At 39.5% G+C, this 16,021-nt stretch overlaps 1 protein-coding gene across 5 annotated transcripts in view; it reads right to left on the reverse strand.

The window, feature by feature from the left end:
• csnk1g2b (casein kinase 1, gamma 2b) overlaps positions 1 to 15,600 on the reverse strand; it is a 156,348-nt gene extending 140,748 nt beyond the window's left edge. For 4 of the 5 annotated variants that reach the window (XM_034180143.1, XM_034180141.1, XM_034180142.1 and 1 more), the window contains exons 1-2: positions 15,450 to 15,600; positions 6,908 to 7,683 (exon numbers count right to left, since the gene is read on the reverse strand). In XM_034180143.1, the coding sequence (XP_034036034.1) occupies positions 6,908 to 7,135 (228 nt within the window). In that variant the 5' untranslated portion in view covers positions 7,136 to 7,683; positions 15,450 to 15,600. Of the gene's footprint in view, positions 1 to 6,907; positions 7,684 to 15,271; positions 15,401 to 15,449 lie in introns of those variants that run through there. The other variant, XM_034180139.1, reaches the window with a different exon arrangement.
• Between the last annotated feature and the right edge of the window lie 421 nt (positions 15,601 to 16,021).

Genomic DNA, 16,021 nt, shown 5'->3' on the forward strand with positions numbered 1-16,021 from the left:
ACAGCAGGAAAGTCAACCAGAACTGTTGCTCGTGTATTGAATGTTCATTTCTCTACCATAAGCCGTCTCCAAAGGCGTTTCAGAGAATTTGGCAGTACATCCAACCAGCCTCACAACCGCAGACCACGTGTAACTACACCAGCCCAGGACCTCCACATCCAGCATGTTCACCTCCAAGATCATCTGAGACCATCCACTCGGACAGCTGCTGGAACAATCGGTTTGCATAACCAAAGAATTTCTGCACAAACTGTCAGAAACTGTCTCAGGGAAGCTCATCTGCATGCTCGTCGTCCTCATCGGGGTCTCGACCTGACTCCAGTTCGTTGTTGTAACCGATTTGAGTGGGCAAATGCTCACATTTGCTGCCGTTTGGCACATTGGAGAGGTGTTCTCTTCACGGATGATGCGAAGGAGATGTGTTGCACTGCATGAGGCAAATGGTGGTCACACCAGATACTGACTGGTATCCCCCCCCCCCCCCCCAATAAAACAAAACTGCACCTTTCAGAGTGGACTTTTATTGTGGGCAGTCTAAGGCACACCTGTGCACTAATCATGGTGTCTAATCAGCATCTTGATATGGCACACCTGTGAGGTGGGATGGATTATCTCAGCAAAGGAGAAGTGCTCACTATCACAGATTTAGACTGGTTTGTGAACAATATTTGAGGGAAATGGTGATATTGTGTATGTGGAAAAAGTTTTAGATCTTTGAGTTCATCTCATACAAAATGGGAGCAAAACCAAAAGTGTTGCGTTTATATTTTTGTTGAGTATATATAGATATATATATATATATAGTTTGGGCTCCCCTGATGACTTCCATGATTTTCCTTTATAAATCATTGGTTGTTTGGATTAGCAATTTTTCAGTTAAAGTAGACCTGCATTGAAATAAATGCAGTCAGATCTTTGGTCCAAAAAATGACATATTTACACATAAGATCCTTCTGAATGTAGTAAAAGTAAATCTGCAAGCCCAGATCTGTCATTTAATGGAGAAATCTTAGTTTAAAAATGACAAATTTACAGCTAAAATTTAGCCCTCCGCAAAACTGTCATCACATCCGGGACGCTGCCAAGACGTCAGAGAGAAGACACTATCCCAGCATGCATTGCGTGCGCCAACTGTAATTCGTGGATTTACGTCAGTTTGCATCTCTTACAAAAGCACCTTTTTATTGTCTTATAGAGGGTTTTCATGTGACGTGTCATTTTGTGTCCCGTGGCCATTCTGGATTACAACACGGTGGCTGCTGTGATTACACTTCATGCATTTGGCGAACAATTGCAGAAGTTTCAACGTCGGCGTGAAGAAGCCTCACAGCACCGTGGCGCTGTGAGAGATCCACCGCTAACAGAAATCCAATGTTCCCAGAATTTTATTTTATTCGGCAATGAAATTATATAACAATACATAAAAATACTGCAGAGGATAACACAAGAATGCTTCCAATACAGATACTTATTTACACTGTGGTCCTCGAGCACCGAGCTGCTGATCCGCAAGCTGCCCTTCCAGCGCCTGGTGAGAGAAATCGCTCAGGACTTCAAGACCGACCTCCGCTGTCTTGCGGTACGTTTGGTGAGTATACATTTCTTTTATTGTTACTTGAAAATGATTTTTGGGGACTTTTTCCATACGCCCATTTGATTGAGTGGTGTCGCATTGAAAATGTACTGTCTTTAGGTCGCGGGGTACGGATGTGGGACCTGCAAAGAATTCAAGTCATTAAAAAGATATAAACCTCCCTCAGTGGCCACGGAGCTCTGCGGCTCCGATTACCGAGACCATGCGGCGCTGCGGATTTTGCCGCAAGAAGTCTGTCCTTGCAGGCAACAGATGTTACTGGCCACTCTGCGTCAAAACGGAGAAGAACGTCGCCCGCTGTCGATGTCGCCGCTGATCTGAGCATGCAGAGCTGTAGCTCGCATTCATTGCAGTTTACTTTTGGATGTTGAAATCTGGATGTGTATAACAGTAACATTACTAACAGATAAAATCAATTTCAATGCGGGATCGGACTGAAGGCATTTTTTTTTTTTTGATCGGACTGAAGGCGCAAGCGCATCGTATTCTCCCCGACGTCATGGAAATGACCCGGCTGTACAAACTGTTTTCACGGAAGGCTAAATTTTAGCTGCAAATTTGTCATTTTTAAACGAAGATTTCTCCACTGAATTACAAATGTGAGCTTACAGATTTACTTTACTGCATTCATAAGGGTCTTATAAATACATATCAGCTATTTCTTTCTGAGATCTGACCACATTTATTTCAATGCAGGTCTACTTTAAATATATCATATAGCAGACAAACAGCAATATTTGAGAAGTTGAATTAAGTTTTTAGGACTTACAGAAAGTGTGCTATAATTCTTTAAACAAAATTAGGCAGGTGCATAAAACTGGGCACGCCAACAGGAAAAATACATCAATATTTAGTAGATCCTCCTTTTGCAGAAATAACAGCCTCTAAATTCTTCCTATAGCTTCCAATGAGAGTCTGGTTGAGGGTATTTTGGACCATTCTTCTTTACAAAATATCTCCAGTTCAGTCAGGTTTGTTGGTTTCCAAGCATGGGCAGCCCGCTTAAAATCACACCACAGACTTTCAACAATATTGAAGTCTGGAGACTGAGATGGCCATTCCAGAACATTGTGCTTGTTCCTCTGCATGAATGCCTTAGTAGATTTTGAGCAGTGTTTAGAGTCATTGTCTTGTTGAACGATCCAGCCCCGGCGCAACTTCAACTTTGTCACTGATTCATATTGATCTCAAGATTCTGCTGATATTGACTGGAATCCATGTGACCCTCAACTTTAACAAGATTCCCAGTACCTGCACTGGCCGCACAGCCCCACAGCATGATGGAACCACCTCCAAATTTTACTGTAGGTAGCAAGCGTTTTTCTTGGAATGCTGTGTTCTTTTTCCGCCATGCATACCGCCCCTTGTTATGTACAAATAACTCAATTTTAGTTTCATCAGTCCACAGCATCTTAATCCAAAATGAAGCTGGTTTGTCCAAATGTGCTTTAGCAAACCTTAAGCAACTCTGTGGTGTGTACGTAGAAAAGGTTTCTTCTGCATTATAACATCAAACAGCATCTCCTTGTGAAAAGTGCACTGTGGGTTGACTTTGACTGTTCTCACCATCCTTCGCTTCAGCTTATCTGAGATTTTTCTTGGCCTGCCACTTCAGACCTCAACTAGTACTGTGCCTGTGGTCTTCCATTTCCTCATTATATTCCTCACAGTGGAAACTGACAGCTGAAATCTCTGAGATAGCTTTTTGTGTCCTTCCCCTAAACCATGATGTTGAACAAGCTTTGTTTTCAGGTCATTTGAGAGTTGTTTAGAGGTTCCCATGTTGCCACTCATTAGACAGGGATCCCAGCCAGGTAAAAAAAAAAAAAAAATAGCAGAAAAGGAAAATATTAGCCGGGGCTCAAGGGGGCCGCAGGGGTACAGCGGAAGACCCCCTGTTGGGGGTTCAGGGGCAACGCACCCTGAAGCGATTTTTCCATTTCAAGGTGCTTTTGAAAACATTTCCTTGATATCAATTTTGTAAAAATGCAAGAAAACTTAGTGGTTTCTATCTATTAGATGCCATAAACTGTGAGCTACACTTTTTCATGCAACTGTACCACTGCATCAATAACTCAGTGTTTTATTGAGGAAATATCACCATATCAATATTAGCCATTCCACGAATGTACAACAGCATCCAGTTTATTTCAAATGTTGTTTTTGTTGAGCCATTCATATACAATACCAAAATGTTCAACATCCATTGTTTATTTCATTAGTTCAATGTTTTAATTTGCTTGAAAATCTCTTCACTATATCACTGTAAGTCATGAATATATGATAGCTATATACAAATGTACATGATGTATAGTAAAAACTTGACACATTTGGATTTAAATCTTTCTTTTTTTGATAGATTGTACTACAGTGGAATCTGATGATCTTTTCCTTGGCTCCTCTGACTTGGCTTTCTCTTTCTTTTGGCATTTACGCAGTGCCTTTTTGGAAAGTTTCTTGGCCACCCTGTTTGCATGAGCTTTTGTTTCAAGAGCACTGGCCAACAGTAGTATATATTCCCTATCATTCCTTACGAAGAATTGTAGCTTATGAAAATGACTCACCAGGTAGTTTGTAATTCTGTTTTCTCAAGCTCTTCTTCTCAGCATGCTTGCTTCCCTCATAATGTTTCAGTGACAGCCAACCTTTGCCACCATAGTTTATCACGTTTCCATCGCAGAGACTACAAAGGGCTTTCCCTGGATCTTTGTGTTTTAAAATGAAATCTGAAAGCGAGCATCCGTTGACTTGTTTTCCAACCACGACCAATTCCACGAATTCTTTATCCCCGCATCCAAAGCTGTCACCGTCCCGCTGTCTCTCTTATGGAGGATATCTTTCTTCCACGACATCTTACAATGTGAATACTCGCGTGCTTGCCCGAGCGAGCAACACGTTATTATATCAAAACTAAAGCACTACGCGATATATACCAAACCCAAACTGTATTTTAACCTATTAAACATATAATACCTACAAATGTGACGACGTTTTGCATGTTTTCTAGCGAAAAATGCAGTGATGGAGCTAGCATTTGTTTTCTCATTTTATCGCGCACAGCCTCGCGGAATTTTAATCCCGAGCGATCCCGAATGTCAACGGAAGCAACCGACACCGACCAAAACGCACGAAAGCTTGTCGAAACGAGCAATACGCATCCTGATCATCTTTTCACCCATCAAAACAAATGATTATCTTGGCTAAAAAAAAAAAGAGGAATTCCGCTAAATAGCGGATGTCTGGGATCCCTGATTAGAACAGATGCAAAGAGGGGAAACATTTGCAAATGGCCACCTTAAATACCATTTCTCATAATTTGATTCACCTGTGTAAGGAGGTCAAGGGTCAATGAGCTTACCAAACCAAATTTGTGTTCGAATAATTAGTGCTAAATGTATTCAAATCAATAAAATAAGGGTGCCCAAATTTATGCGCCTGTCTAATTTTGTTTAAATAATTATTACACAATTTCTATACATACTACAAACATAGATAGACAGATGAAAATAAAACCAATACCACCTAAGGTTATATTATCAAAAAGTCTCAACAGTGCTTCTTTGCATCTTATTTTGATTTTTGCAAAGTGCTTGAGCAGGTTGTCCAGCCTCTCCAAAACATCCTGAGAATTCAAGATCCCCAAGACGTTGCCGGAGATCACAGCCAGTGTATAAACATAAGCTGTGAATTTTGTGTGCAGCAGGGACAAAATCTCTGAATTTTCCCAATGACTATTGGTGTGCATCAGGTCCGTGTTCTGGCTCCTGTGTTGTTCATTGCTTACATGGACAATGTGTTGGGTAGAGTTGTGGAAACCAGCAGCTTTGGTGCCTTCTTTGGCAAGGAAAGGTTTACTGACCTTGACTTTAAAGAAGATGCTGCGACCTTTACAGAATCAATGGATACCCTGATTACAGCACTTGAGAAGCTGAATGAGGAATAGTAGTGCCTGAGTTTGCAAGATCAAAAGTAAATTTGCAAGGACTGAATTTAAGATGCAGGCTTCCAGCAACTTGATGACCTGGCCATCAGAAGTGAATGTAATGAAAGTATGAAAATTGTAGAGATATTCACTTATCCCAACAGTAACATTCATGTCTCTGGGTCCTTGGCCTTTGAGATCAAAAGATGCCTTGGCAAGAGCTTATGGAGTCAGGAGGTGGCTGGGCAGATGTGTTTGGAGATACAGCTATCTCTGCAGGATAACAGGTTCAACTCTTTAGAGTCCTGATAACTCCTGACTTACCATATGGTTGTGAGATTTGGATGCTAACCAGTGATCTAAGGAAGATTAGATGTCTTTGGTACGAGGTCTCTTCAGAAGATTCTTGGGTGTGGCTGGAATGACTGTGTCAAACGAAGTTACTTAGCAAAGGAGGAGGCTAAGATGACAAGTATCACTTGTAATATGAACGGATCTCGTTACATTTTGGCCATGTGGCAGTTTTTCTGGGCAGAACCCTGCACAGAGGTGCCTCAGTGCTGATGGCTGATGACACCAGTGGCTGGAGGAGGCCAAGAGGATGCCCACATTTAGGGATGGGACTCGAGAACCACTACCAAATTTTTTCAATCCATCAGAACTGGATGCTTTATTATTGTATAACATTATCATTTCCTCTTGTCAGTGTAGCTATGTTTTTCCTGACAGTTTTGTATTATTAAAACTCATGCATCATGACACCAAACTCTACAACTTGCAGCAAGGATAACCGCTGCACTGACACTGAAAACTTGTGTAGGACTGCATTTCTACACCAGAAAATACATCAGGAATCGATAAGGAATTGAACCAATCATCTTTATCGATAATGGCATCAACAACAATATAATCTCATCAATTCCCATTCCCTGCACACATTTGACCTGGCCGAGTCATATCAATGGTTCCTTTCTAGAGATGCACATGGCACCGCTCTCTGACTAGATGGTTACATCCAGGACCCAAAGTACTTCTTGAATACAGTGCCTGCGGCAACACTCAGCACCAGCACATGCTCCAAACCCTAACCTACTAAAAACAAACTATGTTCATCATAAGGGACCAAAGGTATATGGGTGAGAATTGCTGGTCAAAAAGAGATTATAGGGGTTTAAGACAGGTACCTGCCTCCAATCTGTCAACTAAAATTAAGACATTTCTACATATTAAATTAAATGTGATAATTTTTTTAAAAGATTAAGCTCAATTCTGACCAAAGGGTGTAGAAGGCTGATGTCAGAACAGGTGCCCTGTAATTATGTGGACTGGTGAGTTCATAGTCAGATGTTACTACACAAACTCTGAAAATGTAGGAGGGACATTGCACTTACCAATTTGATGGCCACATATTCATTAGTATAGAGATTTTTTCCCAACCGCAGTTCTCCAAAGTTGCCACAGCCGATTTTTTTACCGACACGGAAGTTTGGGCCAACCATAAGAACACCAGAATTGGCCCCTGTACCCCGGCCACCATGTCCAGTCCTGCTGCCTGCTGCCTTAGACATCTTTTTTCCTTCCTCTGTCTCTCCCTTGCCCCCTCTCTTGTCAAAATCCATAAGCTTGTGATACCCTGGCCTCTCCACGATTATTCTCCAGCCATGCAAATCATAGAAACTCCAAAATATTGACAAAGGATGCTTTGAAGGAGGGGAGGGAAGACAATCTCACAGGACAGAAAGAATGTGCTGATGTTAAAATGTCTAATGGATCAGAAGATGCTTAAATGGGCCGGAACTACAGGTGAAGTTTTCTCCGTGTCTATCCAATAGATCTTTGCTTCCCTTTTTTTCCTTCTTGTTCCTTGTTTACAATGGAGGCTCTTTTCTTGTGTTTTCTCTAGCTCCACTGTTAGAGTAGCATTTTCCTGCCTGATGAATAGGCAGGTTGTGTTAGGATGTGCCCACAGACACACACAAACACTTGACACAAAAAACACTCCAAAGCCCAGCTACTGTATCCAAAAGGCCACGTGGGAACATCTCCTGAAGCGTCTCATTCCTGGTCAGCCTTCAGTCAGACAGCAAACATTCTCCATGGTGCAGAGCCACAGCAGAGGAGGCACAAAGCAGATAAGTAACTGATGGCCTCGATGTCAGCTGGATATCTACCAAGGAAACACAGACAGATATAAGACAGCAGGTTATGACGCTGACTTTCCTGTACTGGCTGTAACGGATCATGTGTCAAACCAACATTTAAGACTCAGTTAAACCAAGTTATCGTACATTCTTACACTGTCTAGCTTGTTACAAAATTTAAAGAGAAGAAAATTCTCATTTTATCTGAACTGTAAAAGAGATTGTGTCCTCAGCAGCTTCCTTATATGACAGAAATAGTAAAATGTACTTTCATAGATTCTGTGAAATAACCATGATCTGTAAAAAAAAAAAAAATTCATATAATGGGAAACCCTAGTACACCAATCACTATCTGTTCCCGCAACAGCTCCGCCATTAAGAGATTAATTCTAAAAAAGTTCATCTTTTACTTGAAGATCAAGTATGTCGACCTAGGCAGTTCTTTGTTACATCAAAGAGAATCTTTCTCCCTAACAGTGCAAGACAAATTCAAAACAAAATTCAAAAACAAGGAGCAAAAAATATGTTCGAATTTACTTTTCGTATAACCAAAAGGCCTCTTTAACAATTGAAACAATTGTCAAAAGTTCAACATACTGTCCAACATCAAAACGTATTTGAAACTACAAAATTGTCAACAATAGTACAGATATATAGACTGTTTCATACATACTTGAGTAGCACGTCTGCATACTTTACTACTGCATGCTACACTGTGGGAACCTTTTGGCTATGGCTGCCACAATTAGTCAACTAGTCAAGATTACGTCAACTACCAAAATAATCTGAGACTAATTTAATAATTGACATAATAGTTTATTTTTTTAAGCTTTGTTTTTCTCTAAAAACTGCTGCTGTATCTTCCGCTGCCTTTCTGTCCTTGACACACATGCACAGTCGTGGTAATCCAGGTCAGCCGTGATGTCACCGGAAAAGTTATGCCCAAACAATATCACAGCTAGCTGGCAACAAAGCTCAAAGGTTTAAGAACATTTTAACCAAATTAAAGAGAAAAATGTGCAATGCAAAATCTGCAAGTCAGAACTTGCTTTCCACAGAAGTACAATGGCGATGCAGGAGCATCTGAGAAGGAAGCAATGTTGTGGCTGATTCTGACGAAGCGAGAGTCATCTCGGTAAGCTAATTCGCTAGTTAGCTGCTAACATTAACATATATAGTGAGCTACTTACTTAGCTGCAAATGTTAACATTAACAATGATGATTTCATTAGCCTTAGCCCACATATGTGTTTAACATTATACCAGCAATGTCATGATTGAATAGGAAATGTGATACCGCTAATGTTTTATAACACTACGTTACAGTGCTAAAAAATACATTCCTCTTCAATGAAGGACTTTGTTTCCAAGTAAAAGTTGAATGAACTGTCATCTTAATTGTCTTTATTTTTTAGTTAGCACATAACTTAAACACTTCAAGCTTGAAGCTAATGATGGTTATATAAGAGCAGCTGCATCTTCGTGCCTTAAGCCGTAATTTATACATGATCCAATTAGTCGACTAATCACAAAAATAATCGGTGACTAGTCAATTATCAAAAATAATCATTTGTGGCAGCCCTACGTTTTGCATTTACACATTTTAATTTTATTATGACATCAAATTAAAAAAGAAATCCAGCTTGTCTAAATATTAATTTATGCCCTTCAAACTTGTAGTAAAAACAAATCTCTACAACACGACAAAATAAATATCAAAGCCAAAATAATGGAATGCAGGGGTATAGGCACCACTGAGTATATCACAGCCAATATTCTTTACGAACATCAATGGATGGATCCACGAACATTCCCAAATCACTGAATATGTCTTTATTGACATCAACTATTTTTGAAATAGAAACAGTTTGGTACTTTATGTTAAATCAGTCTTGATTAACTTGGCCTCCAAATGCTGAGTGACTTTGCAAGGAGAGTAATGAGCAAAGCCACCTAGACAGCCAAGACAACTCTGAAACAGTTACTGGCTTCTGTGGCTGTGATTGGAGAGGCTTTTACCCGCTGCATCACCAATTCATAGTAGAGGAACAAAGATTCTATTAAAAAGATGCAAAATTTAAGAGACAGCTTGCTAAACGGCACATGAGAGACTCGATCCAAGATTGTGTCCGTTTTCTTAATGACAGACATAAATGAACTCCAATGTACATTCAGTGACTTAGAAATGTTTACGAGGTCTGTCCATGAAGTAACGGACCTTTTTATTTTTTTTCAAAAACTATATGGACAGAAAATACTATGAAATGGGTAATAAAGCCAGTAGGCTACTGGCCTTCCAACTTAGAAAAACCCAATCTAACCGCGCAGTCCCTAAGATAAGGAACCCAGAAACTAACCAGATAGAAACCGACCCAATTAAAATATCAGACTCCTTTGCAACATATTACAAACAACTATATAGGACACATGAATCAGAATCTAGGAGACAGGACAGCGTAGAATTCTTAAAGCCCCTTAAATTGAATAAACTAACAAGTGAGGAAGCAGAACTATTAATAAAACCTATTACAGAAAATGAAATTAAAGAATCTATTACTAAACTGAAAAATAATAAATCACCAGGAACAGATGGTTTCTCAGGTGAATACTATAAAATATTTATGAATGAACTCACTCCTGTATTATGTAAAGTATACAATTACGCACTGAAATCAGGAAATCCCCCAAATTCGTGGTCAGAAGCCATGATAACGGTTATACATAAGGAGGGAAAGGATCCTCTTCAGTGTGCTAGTTACCGCCCAATAAGCCTTTTGTGTGTGGATTATAAAATCCTGACCTCTATATTAGTTACCAGAATTCAAAAAAATATTAAGAAATTAATACACCCAGAACAAACGGGGTTCATACCAGGACGTCATGGAACAAATAACATTAGAAGAGCTCTGAATTTGCAAACAATTGCAGCAAGGGAGAAACAATCGTCGATGCTTCTCGGTTTAGATGCTGAGAAAGCATTTGATCGAGTTGACTGGATATTTTTATTTATTTTTTATATTTTTGAGACAGACATTGTTAGAAATGGGTTTTGGAAAGGAATTTGTGACATGGATTAGTCTTCTATATAAAGAACCTCGTTCCAAAGTAAGAGTCAACGGCCATTGCCCTAGCTCCTTCGGGATTGAGCAAGGTGTGAGACAGAGAGACTCATTATCTCCCATCTTATTTGCCTTAAGTATTGAACCTCTGGCAGAGGCAATACGCCAAAACATGCAGATTCAAGGGATAGCAGATGAAGGAGGGACAATCCACAAAATAGCCCTATTCGCGGATGATATTTTGCTCTTTATAAAAAACCGTCCTTTCCATTCCCACACTTATAAAATGCTTGCATAAATACGGGTCAGTATCGGGATACAAAATTAATGAGACTAAATCAGAAGCTATGATGATCTTGGGTACTTGGCCTACACAATTGAATGATAGCGTCTCCTTTCACTGGTCCAAACAAGGATTCAGATATCTAGGAGTTATTCTTACACCCAACTCCACTCAATTGTTTGAGGCCAATTATAACAAATTAATTAGACAATTAAAGAAAGATGTGACACGTTGGGAGGTGCTTCCCCTGTCTTTATTTGGTAGAGACAATAAAAATGAACTTACTGCCCAGACTTCTTTTTTTGTTCCAATCCCTCCCAATAAGAGTACCTGCCTCCACCTTAAAAATGTTAGATAAACTAATATCAACATTTATTTGGCAAAGGAAGAGGCCGAGGATAAAACTGAAATGCCTCCATCTGCCTAAGGATAGAGGAGGACTGAGTTTACCAAATTTTAAAAACTACTATTGGGCAGCACAAATAAATGCAATTGTGGCATGGCTTAGAAATGATCAGGAAACAATATGGACTCAGATAGAGCAAAACTCAACTGAGGGTGTTCCTTTATCAATACTACCCTTTATGGACACAAAGTCAGTCAAAAAGATTAAATTAAAGAATGAATGGATAAAATACACCTTAAAAATTTGGACAACAGTTAAAAAGGCACTTGGGGGGCCTCAGTCAATCTCAAGGGCTATGCCTATAGTAGGAAATATTGATTTTCCCTCTTCGGTGTGGGACAATGGGTTTAGAAGATGGGCAGAAAAAGGCCTCCATATAATTAACCAACTCTTTATAGAAACAGAACTCAAATCCTTCTCCCAACTTCGAGAACAATTTGATCTTCCGTCGAATGACTTCTATAGATATCTTCAGATTAGGCATTATATTACAAGCCATAAAGAAAAGGAAATGATTAGTGAAGCCCCAAATGAGATGGAGGAGTATTTTATCAGCATTGTGGAAAAACACTTTCCAACAAAAAGACACATATCTAATATATACAAAAGGTTGAAAACAGACACTCTACAAAACACAAATTATATCAAAGAAAAATGGGAGATGGAAATGAATATAATAATTGAAGATTCTACATGGAACAATATATGTATAGGCTGCCATAAGGGAATTAACAGCCAATTGTGGAAGGAATTCGACTGGAAAGCGAAAACTAGATATTTTTATACCCCTCTTATCACCTCTTCATTTGCAAAGAAACCTACTACAGCACTCTGTTGGAGGAACTGTGGAAATACAGGAGATACAACACATATTTTTTGGGAATGTCCGGTAATAAAGGAATATTGGGACAACATTAAAAAAGAGATAGACACTATTCTAGGAATAAATATTACCCCAGAACCTATGTTGTTCCTACTGGGAGTTATTCCTAGAGATCTATATAATACTAATCAGCGATACATATTGAGGATCCTCTTGCTGATAGCAAAGAAAATGATTACGGTAAATTGGAAAGAGGTAAAACCGCCAACTATAGAACAATGGAAACAGAAACTATATGGATTTCATTCATATGTTTTTACGTCAGACATGCTTGAACCCTTGTGCGCATGTGTGAGTTTTTCCACGCCTGTCGGTGACGTCATTCGCCTGTGAGCACTCCTTGTGGGAGGAGTCGTCCAGCCCCTCGTCGGAATTCCTTTGTCTGAGAAGTTGCTGAGAGACGGGCGCTTTGTTTGATCAAAATTTTTTCTAAACCTGTGAGGCACATCGAAGTGGACACGGTTCGAAAAATTAAGCTGGTTTTCAGTGAAAATTTTAACGGCTGATGAGAGATTTTGAGATGATACTGTCGCTTTAAGGACTTCCCACGGTGCGAGACGTCGCGCAGCACTCTCAGGCGCCATCATCAGCCTGTTTCAAGCTGAAAACCTCCACATTTCAGGCTCTATTGATCCAGGACGTCATGAGAGAACAGAGACGTTTCAGAAGAAGTCGGTTTCAGCATTTTTTCCGGATATTCCACTGTTAAAGGAGATTTTTTTTAATGAAAAATGTGCGGACAGGTCCGCGCGTCGGGACGCAGCCGGCGCGGTGCGGCGGCACAGGAAAAACACCTCCGTGTTGATAACCATTTGTAAAATCCAGGCGGCTTTTGATGGCTTTCAGTAGAGTGAGTATATGAGAAATTGTTTAACAGCTGGACATGTTCCAACTTGTCCTTAAGGCTTCCAACAGAGGTGTTTTTCCTGTGGCGGAGCGTCGCGGCGGCTGCGAGCCGACGCTGCAATCCGCCCGCACGTCTTTCATTAAAAAAATCTCCTTTAACAGTGGAATATCCGGATAAAATGCTGAAACCAACTTCTTCTGAAACTTCTCTGTTCTCTCACGACGTCCTGGATCAATAGAGCCTGAAATGTGGAGGTTTTCAGCTTGAAACAGGCTGACGATGGCGCCTGAGAGCGCTGCGCGACGTCTCGCACCGTGGGAAGTCCTTAAAACGACAGTATCACCTCAAAATCTCTCATCAGACGTTAAAATTTTCACTGAAAACCAGCTTAATTTTTCGAACCGTGTCCACTTCGATGTGCCTCACAGGTTTAGAAAAAATTTTGATCAAACAAAGCGCCAGTCTCTCAGCAACTTCTCAGACAAAGGAATTCCGACGAGGGGCTGGACGACTCCTCCCACAAGGAGTGCTCACAGGCGAATGACGTCACCGACAGGCGTGGAATAACTCACGCATGCGCACAAGGGTTCAAGCATGTCTGACATTAAAACATATGAATGAAATCCATATAGTTTTTGAAAAAAATTAAAAGGACCTATACTTTATGGACAGACCTCGTGTATATATGTATATATATATATATATATATATATATATATATATATATATATATATATATATATATATATATATATATATATATATATATATATATATGTGTGTGTGTGTGATAAAGCTTATTTTTAGAACATCAAACTTCAGTTACATTTCATTGTCATAAGGGTTTGTTATGAACTATTGCTATTTTATGTATATATTGGTAGATAATATCGCTATCACAAAAACATTTTTTACTCCCTAATATTGCTATTGGCCCCCAAAAATCCATATTGGTCAGGCTCAATTGACTATTAAAAAATGGAAGAGAGGTATCACTTGAGGGAAAAAAAGAAAGGAAGAAAGAAAACAAATAATTTTTAGAAATCATGGTTCTTGTGTCTAAATAGCCTCACATCAGTAAGTTTTTCCATTTTTGTTGTATTGTATAAAGACATATAAAAACACAATGGCTGAATAACCCAATAATAATAATAATAATAATAATGAATTCCAATGACAGCAACATAAAATACGCACAAAGTATGATGGCTATCTGGCAAATCTAAATATCAGTAAACAATTAATCCAATGTCAACATAAAAAAAAAATATCAAACGTCAACATGCTAACTAAACAGTGAGAACGTTTTCGTACGCGATCAATAAAAACCTAGCTGGTTACATTTAAAAAAACAAAACTGATATAAACTGAAATTAGTGCAGAAAATAGTTAGCTAAACGTACCATCGTCCAGAGTATAAGATGTCTGGGATTTGTTTTGGTTTTTTTTTACCTTGCTAATGCTAAAGTTAGGATTTAACGCAGCTAGTTCCAGGCAACTGTCATTTGGCGTTACTCCAGGCGATCCGCAGGAACGACTGCCTTTACCTTATATAATAAAATGTGCTTTTCCAGAGAGACAATGAGAAATAAATTAAATTTTAATGGCAAGAAAAGACGCCGAGTACCTTCGATCAGCAGATGCTAACTGCTTCGGCGGACAAGGCCAGATGCGAACACGGCTTGAGCTAACGCTAATTAGCGAGCTTTTGCGTGACATCTTTCAGTCGCAGCAAATTCGACTCTGTCGACCCGTTTTTAACGGCTCTGTGAAGAAACCGCCATCGTAGCCAAATCTTCAGACTGTAACATTAAATCGGCATGTTACTCTTCTGAATTGGTTAAGCTAAACTAACTATCACCCATCAAAACACTTCTGCCGTGTAGTTTATTCGACAACACAATCTCGATACATTGCTCGCAAGGTAATGTCGATGAAACACAAGGAAGCGAGGCAGAGCGTAAAATATTAAGTGATTTAAATTTTGATTAAATTACTTAAATCTTCATTGTTAGCTAGCGCCGAAGAGTAACTGGTTAGTAAATACTTAATAAATAAGAAACGATACCTCAGTCTTGATTGTCGGCGTTATTAATGATTACCAAAACATTCATTATTTAACCTGAAAGTACATTACCGGATCTGATCACTGCCGGGCAACTCCTTAATCCTGAACAAACCGAACTAGAGTCCTGACTCTGCCGTTGCTAACCCGATTTAGCAAGCTAGTTATGCTAGCACATAAAACATTAGCAGTGACGATTAAAAACAAACCAGTACAAACATTCATTTTCTTAAAACGCCTCATTTTTTACCTTTAAATGTGACTTATCGAAACCCGGTGTGATTCATGTTGTTTGGTTGGTATGAACAGTTCTCGCTTCATTTCTCTGGCTAAGAGATTTTGTTGTCTCTTTAAGCCTCCCCCAGCTGCCGATAGCCAGCAGTAGCGTCACGCCGCAGCACATCATTACAGTACGTCAGAAAACCAGCGCAAAGTCTTTAGTGAATCAGGAAATACATTGAGCGTGCGCTGAGGCACGATTACCTTTTCACAGTCAGATTTTAAATATTTCAACATTCTTATTTCAATAAACGGGTGATTCTTTAACTACGGGCACTATTGGCCTTGTAAATGTAATTTCCACCACACCATTGCCTTACAATATAAAGCGCCTTGGGGCAACTGTTTGTTGTGATTTGGCGCTATATACATGTGCTCTGATGTTACTGTTTATCTCCATAGAAACTACCCACACAATCTTTCATACAAACTTTTTAAAGGGACATTATTGTTGTGGTGGAAATTACTGCAATAGTGTGGGACAACTACATTTCGTTTAAAAAAATCACAACAGTTGTATGACATTGAATACCCCAATTATGT

Source organism: Thalassophryne amazonica, chromosome 10 (genome assembly GCF_902500255.1).
Source record: "Thalassophryne amazonica chromosome 10, fThaAma1.1, whole genome shotgun sequence".
NCBI lineage: Eukaryota > Metazoa > Chordata > Actinopteri > Batrachoidiformes > Batrachoididae > Thalassophryne > Thalassophryne amazonica.